The sequence below is a fragment of the Esox lucius genome, chromosome 17 (genome assembly GCF_011004845.1).
Source record: "Esox lucius isolate fEsoLuc1 chromosome 17, fEsoLuc1.pri, whole genome shotgun sequence".
NCBI lineage: Eukaryota > Metazoa > Chordata > Actinopteri > Esociformes > Esocidae > Esox > Esox lucius.
The window spans coordinates 36,216,823-36,232,564 of record NC_047585.1 but is presented as its reverse complement, the minus strand read 5'-3'; the positions used below and the strand labels follow the sequence as shown (position 1 = coordinate 36,232,564).

General features: G+C 43.5%; 1 protein-coding gene across 1 annotated transcript; it reads left to right on the top strand.

Moving 5' to 3' along the window:
• The first annotated feature begins 401 nt into the window (after positions 1–401).
• Positions 402–2,924, top strand: btg2 (B-cell translocation gene 2). Its single transcript, XM_010880895.4, has 2 exons — positions 402–893; positions 1,509–2,924. Exons 1-2 carry the CDS (start codon positions 734–736, stop codon positions 1,859–1,861), a joined length of 513 nt encoding a protein of 170 aa, XP_010879197.1. The 5' UTR covers positions 402–733; the 3' UTR covers positions 1,862–2,924.
• The last annotated feature ends 12,818 nt before the right edge of the window (positions 2,925–15,742 follow it).

Sequence of the window (15,742 nt, the reverse complement as noted above, 5' to 3'; positions counted from 1 at the left end):
CTTTTCTTCCTACTTGATTTGTTGGAAAAACTTGTGTACAGTAGGCTACATGGTATACTAAAGTAGTCAACTCCGTGGGAAATGTATCAATCAATAGATGGTGATGAAAGTGGTACACAAAAACGGCATTACCTCGGTTGAAACTTACTGTTAGAGGTGTGCTTTTTTCCGTAATGACGTCATGAATTCTTGAGAACGGTTTGACGTCAATTTCTATATTTGGTGTTGTAAGGAAACTAATTAGCATTTTACACGCTACAACACACATGAATGTTTTCCACGGTGTGAACCAATCAGAATGCACGTTGTTTACTTTCCCGGCTGATTTCATTGGCTAAAAGGCCAATCAATCATACATGGCCATTTTGTGACATCACCTATTATCTATGTCTGGATAAAAACAGGCCACAAGGCGTAGGAGCCAGCTTAAGAAACGCTGAGAACTGGAAGTCGAGTGAGAACATCATCCAACACCACTTCCTTTCGAAAGCGTTTTTGGACTTATTTTGGACAAAGAATGCCGATTTTTATGTTGGCAAAAGCCAACCTGCTGGATTGACATTACTGCTGCTGGCTTGAAGATTCCATATTTACAGAAATATTTTTCGAGGATCGTCGTACTACTAGTGGGGCCCGCATAGCTAGCGTCACATCTGTTTCAACGTTTTCGAACAACTCTACGTTCCTGTCGACGTGAATTTAATACGAGCTGAAAAGAAACGTTGAGAGTAAAATGAATAAAGGATACACATCTAGAGTGGGTGAAATGGGCCCGGAACTTGCCGAAGTAACGGCCGCAGCAACTTTTGTTTCCAGACTAGTTAAAACAAGAGGTTTTCTGAGCGAACACCAACTTCGTGAATTCAGAGATTGCCTCCAACAGTCACTATCAGGTAATAAAAAATAAATAAAAAAAACTACCGTAAAGAGAATTTATAAACGTTTTATTGACCAGATGTCTCATTAGAATAGCAGCCTTTATGAAGTTTCAGCTAGCTAACGTATGCTATTGCTAGGTTAGCCAGTCTTTGTCTGTTCTCAACAGTGGCAGTCGGAGTAGGCTACCTTAACGTTAGCTTCAAACGGCTAACAACAGTCTAGTCACGTACTAAGTAATTTAAGTTTGATTTGCTTAACCTAGAGTATCTACTCCGCTTTCTGCTATGTATTGCTGGTAAAAAGAGTTATTGCCCCTAAATGGCGTTGTACGTTGTTTTTGTCTAATGACTGCCTTCACGTGGCACATTCGTTAGCTGATTGTATGTCTCGAGACGCTAAGAGGCCCTACAATTTACTGTAACTTGTAACATTTTAGCCTAAATCGATTATCCAGTGTTAAAGGGTAGTTGTTGATTTTGTTGCTAGTATCCTGTACTAGTAACTCAAACGCGTTTGTCTTTTCTATTGCGAACGTCCGCTAGTGAGGTTTTGTGGGGCAATGTTTACAAGGCAACAATTGGACCCTACTTTCTCGGCCTTGTCTGATAAAATGTTTTTCGTCTTTCCAGAGCACTATCACAACCATTGGTTCCCTGACAGGCCACAAAAGGGGTCCGGCTACCGCTGCATCCGAATTAATCACGAAATGGACCCAATAATTGGCAGGGCTGCTGGTCGGATCGGACTTACTAGCGATCAGCTATTCTCCCTCCTGCCCCGGGAGCTGACGCTTTGGGTGGACCCTTTTGAGGTGTCGTACCGCATCGGAGAGGATGGCTCCATCTGTGTCCTGTACGAGGCAGATGCCCCAGCTCCTGCGGCAGCTCCTAGCCCGGACCCCACACAGAACTGCAAGAATCAGTTTACGATTGGTGGCCGCTCAACCCCACCGAAGAACTACCTGATGACGGTCTCGAGCTAGTGCCGGACTGTGCACTACCGTGATTCCGAGCAGCGTTAGAGTGAAAGCCGTTGACCACCCACAGTGATTCTACACTTCATTTTGCAGCATTCCCCTGACTTTTTTTTGTATTAAATTAACCTTCCATTGCCTATTTGATTGTATTTCAGTATTCTTAAAGCACGGGGTAGTTTTTTAAAATGCCATTCTTTTTGGGTTAGCATTCATGAAAATTGACTACCAGTCCATTGGCTATTGGCACTGTTGGTAACATGTAGTGTGCTTTTTCTCTTTGATCTTGCCACACTAAACTCAAGCCTGGGCTTTTCAAGTGTTAACTCTGGTATTTTGAGTTTCTCATGGTAAAATGTGACCAAGTCTCACAAAAGTAAACCTAATCAATTGTAACTATAGAGTTTTGTCATGTTGTTTTTTTCCGGGTACCTATAATTTCCAAGTTTTTTTTGTGTAATTTAATGCACTACTGCAGTTTAATTTTACAGGACCACTTTCAAACTGACCTAACTCTGCTTTGAAATCAAACTTGAGATGCTGTCTTCCCAGTTGGAAAAATAAACTACCTCTAACAGGGTTTACTGCCATATCGTGACCCTTTTTATGTTGGGTGGCTGCCAAACTTTCCACCATAGATCTTTTGTGTGGTAGTCTGCTCAACAGACGCGTTGATGTCAGTGAATACTTTGGAATCAACATTTTGGAAAAAGAACTATGGTTTTATATCAATTACTATTCTTGTTTTAGTTTTTTGTCACTTTCTGTTATCTGCCCCCTCAAGGTAGTTTTCCTATAAATAAGCTGTGAGGTGGTTGGCTGGTGTCATGTTAATGTCTGTATCACTGCCAGATAAGGTGGATCTCTCAGCCCTCTGTAGCATCATCTCTCCTCACAGAGCTGTTGAGCAGCTCTGTTTATTGTTCTAGACCGGAGTAGATGTAGAGTTTGTAAGCTATTTGAAGCACAGTATGCATTTAATGTACAATTTTTTTTTAATGAATTTGTGCATATATAGATAATTGTACAGTTTTGTCACAATTTTATTACAATAAACCTTTATGAATCAAAACGCTGTTTCTGTTCCGTTTTGCATTCAGTTTTCCTGATAGACTGAGGAAACCTGAGATGGTAATAGTTAACGAATCAGTCATGAGGGTCGGATTTAGTAGCCATTCTCAATAGAAATGCCATTAACCAAGATTTGTGATTCCTTAGGAAGTTAGTTCAAAATGCCATATTTTAATTTTTCACTCTTGATCCTTTCGGATCTAGTTAGACTGGGTTTTTAATGATTGGGCCACCTTTCTATTCATGTTATCGTTCTGTCAGGACCAGTCCTGTCTGGGCTCAGCTGGCTTGGCTTATCACTCATGGCACACTTGTCTGGACATGCCCTAAACCAGTTTCTGGCAAGACTGCGTAACTATCAGCAGCTCCAGTTGTGTTGTGGGTGACTGTTAACGTAATCTAAAACCCAGCTACTGTCTTGCATGTGTTTGTGCTGTCTTTTGTGTAACCCATTTAAAGGAGGTATATGTACTAACACATTTCTTACAGACCAGTGACTTGATTTAGCAATACTACCTTCCAGGAATAGAAAGCCCCTTTGTCTGCACTGAAGCAGCTGGCAAAACATTACTTTTGGAAATGTCACCATAGCCAAGTACTACTAGAGAAGAGGCCCTGAGCTTGGTTGACGTTGGGTTTGACAGGCTATGCTGGAAACTAAACTGGTTGTATCTGGTTTCCTGTAGCTCCTTGGCCATGTTGATAGCCTGCCTGAAATGCTACTTTTACCTTTGGACTACAACTTCACAAAACACAGTTGAAACAGTTGTCTGACAAAAACTGAAGTTGGAACAAAATGCAGAATACACTGTACAATGTGCTGTGTGCCCAGGTGGTACGGGTAAGGGATGTTATCAGAGAGACAGTGCTTTTGTTGTGACCTGTGTCTCTGGACACATCGAGCAGTGCCTGTAGTGGGACCATTTACATAAGAAACTGCCCCTCTCCACCCCCACCTCTATTCCACTAAACCCAACAGCAAGAGGGACTGAAGAAGGCCTGAATGCAGGCCTCTAAACGTCTGAAAGGGGAGTGTTTCCACCCAGTCGTCTCCTGCTACTGACCCAGGAGAGGTGAGAGATGAGGGGCCAGGGTGCTGGACCCCTTGTAGCCCCCAAGCGGGACAATTGGCATTGCTTGGCTGCGCCTTTCATGATGGGCATCTGGTGTTTGTGAAAGCCGGAGGGGGGGGGGGCAATAAAGAGGCATGGCTGCCGTCTCCCTCTATCCACAACTCCCCTTGTCACAGTGGCCATAGCACCATCTGTCACACACCACCCCCCCACTGCAGCACTACACAGACAGCAAAAGGCCCCCCACCACACACACACATATACACACTGTTATGGAGGTCTGTAAGGTCGACCAAACTTTTTATGCAGCCACAAGTGCCTGGGGTGCATTACAGAGCATTGACCAAGGCAGGAAAACATTGGGGGAGTTCAGCTGAGGAAACAGAGGAGTGGAGTGTACATGTCAGTCTTTGGAAGATGACTGTTGACGTGTGCAGTGGACATGTTCTATTCCTGTGTAGGTCTCAGGGGGTACAGTAAATGGCTTGCCGTCAATCTGCTGCTGTTTTCTTACATTAAGACTACCGCCGCAAAGCGGGGGGGGGGGGGGGATTCATGCATGTGAGGGTGAGAGGGGATGTGTGTGGGTGTGAACAGAACATGGAGTGTAATGGGCCTCACTTAATCATAAAGTTGGTGTGAACACAGATATAATTGAAGAGTTAGTAAACAAGATGTAGGTGTTAGGGTAGAGTGCAGCGGGGCTATTTAATTGCCCAGTGTTTCTGTCTGTTTCTTTATGTGTCTGGCCAGCGTCTATGTATATGGCTCAGTAGCGCATGAGAATAGTTTCGTTTTTTACATTTCAGTCGTGTAGCATCCAGAGCAACTTGCATTTGCATTTTGTGCATTTAGGAGACTAAGCTGGCTACTGTGTCATTGTCTCTGCTTAAGCACACCACAAATGTCACACAAACTAAGCCAATACAGTGACAGAGCAGCATTTTACACATGTAATGAACAGGACATGTTATGTGTGTTCACTGTTTATTGGGTGTGTATGAATCTGTTCAGTCTGTCCCCAGCCAGAGTTTAATCATTATAATTATTTGAATCAAATGTGAATGTTTTATTGGTCGTAGACTTGGCAATATTTTTGCATCAGCTCCTCAACAATCTGGTTAGTTAAATAAAGTAACTGTCAGATTTTACATAGACACAAAGTCCAGGCGAATACACATCTACAAATATTACACATTTAGAATTATATAAATGGTTGTCTGCGTACATAGTGTGTGGGATTCTCTCTCTGTGTGAGTGTGAGAGACTTATCTGGATTGTGTCTTTTATGGTGCAAAAGGGCTTTTAGGTGCAGGCTGAATAGGCAAATAGTTGTTATTATTCAGGTTCTTTCTGCAGTACCTTGTTGAGTAATTGTCCTGGTATGATAAAAGAGGTGTGAAGGAGGATATACTGAGGACATAATGGGTGGTGAGGTGAGTGTGCAAACGGCAGTAGGTGTCAGGCTCAACACGGGACCAGTTTATTGACTTCACAGTGATTGGGGATGTGGGAGACTCGTCTCTGCCTGGTGGGAAAGGGGCGCCTGGGATATGAGACGTTAAGGGAGGCAGGGAGCTGCCCCTCTGTTGAATAAGCAAGGACGTCCTCCCTATCAAATGCATGTACACGCGCAACACGCGTCTGGTTTTCTGTATTTGTGAGGACACAAAAATAATTCCATATATATTCCAGAATACAATAGAACAAAATAATAGAATGCATTAAAACATGCCATACACATTTTCTAATCCCACTGAGTGTACCCTGCTCCAGACACACTGCTAGACACAGCTACAAGGCTTACAGACAGGAAATAATTTATAAGCAAAGGGAGCGACATGTCACAGTTTTGGGAGTATCTAGACAAAGGCCTGTTCTCATCCTAACCCTAGCCTCCTGCAAGAAGTATGAAATGGGGCTTTTTATCACTTCCATTCCCCTTGCTTCCGCTCTCCTTGCCTCCTGAAAAACTACTGGAGATTAAGATCAGTTGGGGAGACAGATCTTCCCTTCTCATCCAATGGATTGTAAGAAAGAGATTAGAAAGAGAGAGAAATAGCCATTAGAAAAGGTCCAAAGGACTTTTGCTCCACATATTTACACTTGGAATAATGGATTGGAACCAGACCAGTTTGGATGGATTCATAGCTTTCAACAGCAGAAAATACAAAGTAATTGGGAAATTCTCTTTCTATTGATCACAGAAGGATGCAGTTACTATTTTAAAGGAGACTAACGCTTGAGGTGTCTCCAGGCATTTCAGTGTTATCTGTGTCGCTCAGAGGCCCCTGGGGCAAATCAGTCTCGGCTGTCAGTTACACGAATGTGCCAATTTACGGTCAGTATCTTATTTACTTTACAGTTATAATACATTTGGAATCTTATAGTATGTTAGGGTTCATTGTTACTGAGTTTAAAAGAGCCTTCTAATCATTTGAAACACTATAGGTCCAGTTCAATTTGAACTCAGCCACAGAGATTTGGTACTGGGCCATGATATTGTACTTTACGTAATACTTGTCATGTAATAGTGAGCATAGTCACTATTATAGTCAGCAAAACAACATGTTCCCTGTCCAAAGTACCCTCTGTATTTGGCCTGCTGAGTTGTAACATTGTCCTATGAACTGTTACTGTAACGGTAATCTGTTTTTGCCCGTTGCTGAGTTTTGCACGTCGACGACATTCACGCCGACTTACATTTGGGAATGTTATCACCGGAGTGCTGAGTAACTGTTGAAAATAATTATGATGTTGCACTCCTCTTTGTTGCCACAGAGAGACAGACAGCAGACACTTAAGTAGGGTTTCTCTGTCTGCAACGCACTGGTCATTGTCAAAGGGCAGCTGCGTGCGAGTGTGTGTTTGCGTCACTGTGAGATAGTCTGCCTGTCACAGTCCTCAGGCCAGAGTGATACTGTGACCACTTAGATTGGGTATAGGTGTGTTGTGCCTGTGTGTCACTGACAAAGACTCTCAAGCTGGACGGATACTTACAAAATGCTGGGACACCAGATAGGAGACTAGAAAATCAGCCAGTCTGACATCTTTTGTGATGACTGAACGCTCACTTTAATCCACAAGTGGGAAATGTTTGGTTCAGTATGTTTGTAGTCATTTGATAAATATAGTCTGTTAGTTTGTTTTGGCCGGGGGTTGGGACAAATATTTCTGGGTTTACATATCATTTATCCCTTCCAGCACATTATCATCTCTCTTACTCCTCCCGTTAACTTATGCAAAGTGTCTAGAATTTGACGCAGTTCCACATGATAGCTGGAATAATTATGTACAACTTTGGGGTCACTGCCTAAACAAAGCCCCAGTCTGCCCTGTGGTGTGTGACAGATCCAAGCCCTCCTCCCCCCTCTGGTTCTCCCAGGCAGCACCTCTTTGGGTTACAGGGCCCATTGACAACAAATAAATGCCCTCTGACCTGTAGGCAGCTGCTGGAGCCAGTCAAACTTTGTTTTTAGACGTGTCGGCTTTCTCATTGGTCAACTGTGGTATCCAGGCAGGTTTCTTCCCCACCTCGCTCTTCTCTCTCTGTGCATTTTTTTGTTCTCTCTCTCTCTCACTTTCTTTCTGTGTCTATGTGGTACTTACTGACTTTCCACATTTCCCAGAACATGTGAAAGTAGCGCAGGAATTATGTGCACAACTGACAGTAACAGAACTAGGGAGGTGGTGAACAGTAATGAAAACATGCCTCTTCCCACTTGAAATAGAAATGCAACAGGTTCTTTGACTGACCGTGTGACTACTTTGTCTACTTTGTTGTTGTTTGTCATAATAAGTTGTGCTAAAAAAAACGATGTTATCTATTTAAACGCTTTGAAAATGCAGCTCATCTGAGAAAGGTGCTCTAGAAATGAAGTTTTATTAGACTTGATGTTGCTGGGTTATCCTAAAACCATGTGTTTTTTTAGAATGCCTGAGCCAGAGGATTTAAAGGCTTTTCTCTCTATCATTGTCATTCATCTCTCCTGTTCACCTCCCTGTTGCCCTTCCCTGCCCCGAGGCTGACAGTGTGTTGGCTCAAATTCATCCCTTAGTCTCCATGAAAAAAAGACTCACTCACACACACACACGCACATACACACAATCACACACACCGTAACTGAGTTGTTATGCCATTGTCTGGCCTTGGCCCTCAGATTGTTTGCGGTGTGGGCTGGGAGCATGGTGGCTACGTGGGTAATCCCTGGTGCTGGGTACTGTAAAGACCAGACGCTCTCCCCTAATTACCCCAGAGCGGGCTGAGGAGCTGGGCTGGCCGGCAGAGCGGGGGGCTCCTCTGCCTCTTCCGTGGCTGGCCGGCCCAGTCCTTCAGGATTACCCCAAGGCGTGGGGATAATTGGTCTGGTGCTTCACAATGGCTTAATTTATGTCATCACTGAAAAACGTCTGGTTTTGTAGTTGATCTGGGCTCTTCGAAGGGGTTCCTCTCAGGTCAACAGGGCAACTGTGCCACCCTGGTACTGCAGTCTGTTGTTTTGCGGTAATTTACTAATTTCTCAGAATTGACTCAGTTCTGAGGATTGCCATTATTCGCAACGTTTAATTACATCTACCCAGAGTTATCCTGCAAGTGGTAGACAATATGTAGGGACCTAATACACAGTGGACAATGATTACACAGAATCTACCGTAGTTGACATGCATTGTGTATAATTCCTGTCAGCATGTGTCGCGGGATTGGTTTAAAGTTTATTTAATTTACTCATACGTTAAATACTTGTACATTTTCTGCCCTCTTCTATTTGCACTTCTGGTTAGATTCCAGCTGCATTTTGTTGTACTGTACTTGAATCTGATCTAATCTAATGACATTACAGTATTTGCCAAAACATACAGTTAGTACATGTATTTAAAAAATGTGACATGGGTTACAGAACGTCCAAGACTTATTTGTACCACTGTGCATACACACTAGATCAATTATGAAGTTAATTGATAGATCATTGGCTGCACTGAACAAAGATGGTCCACAGAGGCAGGCACAGGTTCTGATGATATCTGACTCTTAACTGTCTCCCTCCTTTGAGTCCACAGACCCCTGCCTAATTGGTCCATGACGGGTCACCTGGGTGGAGCAGATCTGTCACACCTTGATCACTAAACAGTTAAGCTCACTTTGGACAAAGTCTCTGACTGCCACTTATTCTTATAAATGTTGTTTTACCAGATTAACTGGCTTACAGGTCTTGTAATGCTATGAATCTATACGTACTGTATTGAGCATGGTACACTGAGCATGGTACTAGATGATATGTTTTACATAACCTATCCTGGTCCAGAAACATATTAGTTCAAATTGTCAAATTACTTCTTTAGCTGTCTCTCCCTCACCATGTACGAACCACGTCATAAGTTCCTGTTTGGGCTGTGAACTTTCTTCATTCTTCTGAATCTCCCTAAAATGCAGTTGTGTATTGTGTCCCAGAAAACACAGGACAAAAACAATGCTGACATGACTGTTTCTCTGAGTCAGCCTAACATTTATAATTGTCGGGTAGTGTGGAACAGAGAGCTAGAAATCCACTGCCTGAAGTAACAGGTGCTTGGAAAGAGTGTCAGAAAAACTAGAATTTTTGGTAATTAATGTACCATGTGGAAATCTTTGGTAATTTATATTTGACATAGTAAAAAACATTTTATCTTATGATCCTCCTATGATATATCAATGGTGTTCATGAAGTTTATGGTATATATTTACTTCAATGTTTTACTCTTTTTTTTACGTTTTCCTTTATTTATCGCTAAACTTGACCAGTAATGTACTGACCACCTTCCATGCATTATACCCGTAATTATGATGAAAAACAGATCTCCCTGCATGACCCGTCCTATCAGCCACCCGGTTTGTTCACTACCAACGCCAAGCTCCCTGACACCTAGAACTTCACAGGAAGAACCCAAACCCCACAGCCAAAGATTTCAGCCACCCCAAATCATAGACTATTCTCTAAACGACTACTGTTAAGTAATCGGTCAGATGTTGCAATCCAGTGAATTACACTAATGAAAGTGCTGCCTTTATTCACCCACGCAAACACACTTACACACAAACGACTCTATCCACACACGCTCAATCCCACATAACATGTACACACACGAGTACTGACACTGCATACTTTTACACATCACTCACACTGCTGCGACTGTTTATGACCTATCATGTTGCCTGGTAACCGTTCCACAACCTTCAGCATGTGGAAAAACCTTTATTACCTTGTTACCCCTTTGCATCGACTCAGTCCTGGGACTCCTTGTATATAGACTGGTCCTCTTGTTTATAGCCATTTTCATTTGTCTAGTTACTGTCCATTCCCATTGCTTTCTCTTGCTTTTTCACCTCATAGTTGGGTGAAGGGCGCATAAGGAAGCATTTTACTTTAAGTCCATACTTATGGTAACAAATACCATTTTATTTGATGTCAAAGTGTGAACAAGGGCTTTCCAACTGTATATTTACAGCCCCATAAATTACAATAGACCCCAGTCTTTTCTTTCATTCTCTCACTCTGCCGTGTGTGTGCGAGTGTGTGTGTGTGTGTGTGTGTGTGTGTGTGTGTGTGTGTGTGTGTGTGTGTGTGTGTGTGTGTGTGTGTGTGTGTGTGTGTGTGTGTGTGAGAGAGAGAGAGAGAGAGAAACATAATAGATGTGGCTCTCAATAATCTTCTACTTCTCGCTCTCCTCTCCCACTCACATAATGTATCTCACTTCTTCCATCTCATGTGAAACCATTTGGTATTTGTCTGTGTTCCTTCTTTCGCCCACCTCACTTCTCATGTTGCCTACCATCAAAATGGTTGAAGGGGAACTGAGACATGCCTGAGCAGCTCACTGGGGCAAGCCCCTAAAAAGAAAATGCAAGTATGTCGTTTCATGGGAGTTTTCTTTAGTTTCCAGAGGTGTTTTACAGTAAATAACCAAACAACTGTAGTATGACATAAGGCCATAGGACCTCCATTACTTTCTTACCTAAATGTGTAGAAGCGACCTGTACGTTCTTTGTCATTTCGCTGGGATTTTATCTTAAAGAGCTAAATAAAAGTGTAGAATTGTGACTCCATTGTTTTTTTTCAAACCTGTATGTTTATTCTCCAACAGAGAGCTCATGCTATCATTCATCTCAGTGTAAAAAAAAAAAACCCCAGTGTGTTTCATTGTGACTGCCAACATACAATCAGATTAACTGGGTGCAGATTAGATAGCACTCCATGTTTGTTTTTCCATGTAATTAAAATGAGTAAGAAATACTGACAGTTTTTTAGCCCACTTAGTTGTAATATCTGTTGCTACTTCATATTCTCAGTTCTTAAATAAGAATAGCTTCTGCAATAGCTGATGATGATCTGAATGAACAAATGAATAATGTATAAAGGGCGAGTTTTCCTTTCATATAGCAGAACATTTGGACTGAAATGTATATTAAAAGGTGTAATGGTCTTAAATGACATAGCCTTTACCTGTGGCTTAGAGTCAACCTCTTTGGAACCGTTTCAGTGAAACAGAGTCTTGTGTGCTGTGAGTCTTTTGGGTGGTGTGAGTCTTTTGGGTGTTGTGAGTCATATGGGTAATGTGAGTCTTTTGGGTGGTGTGAGTCTTTTGGGTGTTGTGAGTCATATGGGTAATGTGAGTCTTTTGGGTGGTGTGAGTCTTTTGGGTGTTGTGAGTCAAATGGGTAATGTGAGTCTTATGGTTGGTGTGAGTCTTTTGGGTGGTGTGAGTCTTATGGGTGGTGTGAATCTTATGTGTGCTGTGAGTCTTATGGGTGGTGTGATTCTTAGGGCTGATGTATACCTTAGTCCCATGGTGCATTGAACCCTTTGTTTTCGCGCAGTTGAACGTGGTTTCCTCACACACTTCTAATCTTTTGCTTCAGACAAAGGGGTGGGGTGGGGTGGAGAGCGGTAATATTACCCAAGGACAAGGGGAGGTGTGCAAACTTCTGACCAATCACAGAATCTGAACTTAAGCACAACTTAAGAAAACTAGAAAATAAGTAATATATGCAAACGGCAGAAACACAACCCTCCCTCAAAAAATAATCACATTTACACAATCCATGCTGCATGCATCCACTTTAATGTGGAAATATAAATTCACCTTTATGGGTGGTGTTAGTTTTATGGGCGGGTTTGAGTCTTTTAGCAGCTGTTTACCAACTCTTTCTCTTCCCTGTCGCCCCCTGAATCCCCCACCATCACCACCCGCAGCCCCTCTCACCTCACAAAGACTAGATTGTTCCCTGCAGATGCCGGGAACTCGACCCAATCCAGGGGCAGCTGTCTGAAAAATCCACACACCCCTACACCCTTCGACACGTACACTGCGTAGCCACCCCCCCCCCTCCCCCCTTGGAGTGGGGGGGGTGCCAGGGGCTTATGGACGGACATTAAAAGGGTACCCCTTCCACCCTCTCCCAAACCCCAGCCATATACTCCCCTCCCCCGGCCCTGTCCCCGAAACAACCTCCCACATCCCCCCTGATCTCCCTGTCCCAAAACAACCCCCACATGGCTGTCCACTCCACCCACTCCACCAGCCAAACACTCTCCAGCTGTAGTTCCCTGAGCAGCGCTCCTCACCGCGTTAACCCTTCGCTGACACGCACATACATACATGTACACACAAACAAAGAAACACAGCGAGGTTTGTTTTTCTCCATTGCTGGGTTTTCCATCATAGAGAGGAAGTGGTGAGTCAAGACTTTCAATCACAGGAAGTGTCTGTGAAACTGAGAACACACAAAACAAACAAGGCGCCATTATCCCAGCGAAACACACCTGATTCGGTGGAACTCTTCCTACTCTATGTACTGTGTATGGTGATTGTGAATACGTGTACACATCTGTGTATCTGTGTGGGGGTGTGCAGGTTTACTGTGCGGGCAGGGAGGGGGTGGGGATCCTCTCAATATGAGTGCAACCTTACAGAAAACAGACAGGTCGAGAGTTTGTACCAGAAACCCCATTTCACTTCTAACTTCTCCTGCCAGGACCACACCCAGGCTTCGCCTGACTCTGTAGCCCTGATAAACCTGTTTACGGCCCCAGCGTTGTGGAGCAGCCATCTGGGTTTAAAAACGTTTACAAACAATAATCAACCTGCAGAATGGAGATGGGTGTCAACAGCACACAATACTTAGGAGGGCCTTCTCTCTTGGGAGAGGATTTAGACGGACGGACTGACAGGGTTGGCTCTCTGTTTCCCTCGGGTCACGACTCAGACGATGCCCCCACCTCACTCCCCCCTGAGCTGCTCCCATCAGCTTATTGGGTCAGGGTGATATGATCAAAAACAGAACTCTGGTGTGACCAAACAATAGACAAACCTCTCTCTCTTTCTGTGTGTGTGTGTGTTTTTGGTAATGCAGGATTTTAACAATCAGATGCAGACCACAAAGAGCCTCTGCTAAGTAAGTTAAGTCAAATAGACTGGGTTGTGTCATTGTCCCACCTGGCTATCTTACAATGAAAGAATGTTTAGAGGACTCAAAGTATCGAATGTAAATGTGTGTATCTCTGTGTGTGAAGAATACACAGCTGAAAAACAACTAAAGTCATTATGTGTGGTAAGTGAGGCTCCATGATAAATCCTCAGGTTGACCAACAGTTGTTTTTTGGGAACCCACGTTATGCAGTCATTTTACATGGATTTTGATTGAATAGCTAGTCATAAAGATGTAGCCCTAAGAACAACATTCCATAGTATGACTGAAATGTATGTGTGTGTGAATAAATTCCCTTAGGACTTGGGATAGGCCTTTTTAATCATGGCCTTTTATGGGTGTGTATGAACAAATGAGAGATTTTGTGACCATACGTCTGAAAACCAAATGATTCTGATCTGATCGACATCACAGGAAGCCCAAGCCGCTCCTTTTGGTCACAGGTTGTAACTCGACCCAGGGTGCATTGCACAGTGATTGGCTGTGGCAGGACGCCAGCCCTTGTCAGCGTCTGTTTATTCATCAGATTAGCAAATCAAGATGACAACTGATTGTACCACCCCAGGTCTTATTGTTTTAGTTATGGCTAGAGCCAGCCACCCTGATGACAGAGAACTTCTAACTTCACTCAGCTGTTCTAAGACCCACCTAAAGTTTTTTTTGGGATTTTCTAGTGTGCAACCGAGTCAACAAAACCAATGTTTACTCATGCAGGAAGTAGTCATCCTCAACCCACCAGTAAGTCTTAACAGTGTCACACACTACGGAGGAAACACAAATCTGGCATCATTTAGCTGAAATATGACCTGAAGACGGGCTGTGGGGGTTTTGTTGAGTGCTGTACAACTGAGATTGTCTGCATATAGAAGTGTGTGAAACTGATCATTGAGTGTGTTTCGGTGCTAGGCCTTGAGGTGTGTGTGTGTGTGCTAGTCTTTAGGATTTGTATATCGGTGCTAGACGTAGGCCCATCCCCATTCTCCACCAGAGACAGGAAGCTGCCAAGGGTACTCTGACACCTATGTCAGCAAACACAGGAAGTGAGGGAGCATGGGGAGCAGGGAGGAGGCGCTCCACAACACAGAAGAGGAACCCATGTCGTCTTAAGCTCTTCTAACTTCCTGTCTCTGGCTCAGTATTTCTTCTACCCTTCACTTTGTTTGTTCTTAAGTCTGTGTATTTACTGTTTCTTACTCAACTTAAACTGCTCTCCCTCTCTGTACATCCACTCTGCTTTAGCTTTTCCCACTCTCCCTAGCTGCAGCTGTTGGTCCAATGGGGTGTGACGTCACAGCGGCCCAGCCAATCAGGCGCTGTTGTCGAGGTAGAACGACGCAGCGAAGCAAAGGAAAAAAAGAGGGTGGAGAGAAGGCTTTGGTGTGGTCGGCCTGGTGGGAGCTGGTGTAGATAAACACTTCCTCGTTAACAGCAATCATAACCAGACCTCCATGTTTCTTTCCCTGGCCGGGATAACAAGCCCAGCCTCCAACCCTCAGGGTTTATTAGCGATTCCCTCCGGATTGATCTACGGATCAACCCAACACCCAGGTCCCCGATTGTGAGATAAGCGAGACCACATCATCCACCGTATGCCACCACCACCACCACTACCATTACGATGAAGAGGGGAGTAGTTAGTTTGGCTGGACCGGAATGCACGGATCGCGGTGAATGGAGAGGGCCAGGCAGGGGTGCGACTTGTGTGAAGAATGCAAAAGGAGAACAGAGTGGGTGGGTCCACAGCATGTGGCAACCTTGACGAATGAGGGAGCTGGAGACAGACCAAGGAAGTCCTCATTTTGGTCTTCCATTTCGATTCATTATCACTGTTTCTCTCTTTAGCCCTTTCCTCAACTTTTGTTCCATTTCAACATAATTATTTAAGACGTATCTCGCGTCTTGACATATTATTCCGTTTTAAACTCACTAAGTTTTTGGGCAAGTATATGGTGCCACAAAACACTTTGAATAGGTGATACTTAAGTTATTACTCAAAGGCAATAAACCAATGTTATCAAAGATAAATATTTTAATAGATTCTTGAGAATGTAGAGAAAGTTGTGTTGCAGTTCTCTCTCCAGTTCCTCCTAGATTATTAAATTGAGAAACCTTCACTTAATTTTGCAATCTATTCTCTGGGCTAATCTACTGTATACAGAGGATTTCCGGCAAAACATTTATAGTTCAGTATAATCCAAGTGTAAGACCGCCCTCTGGTGGTTAATAGACAATTTTCAGTTAAACATAATTTAATCCTCAAAAGCATTATGAGACCCACAAGCA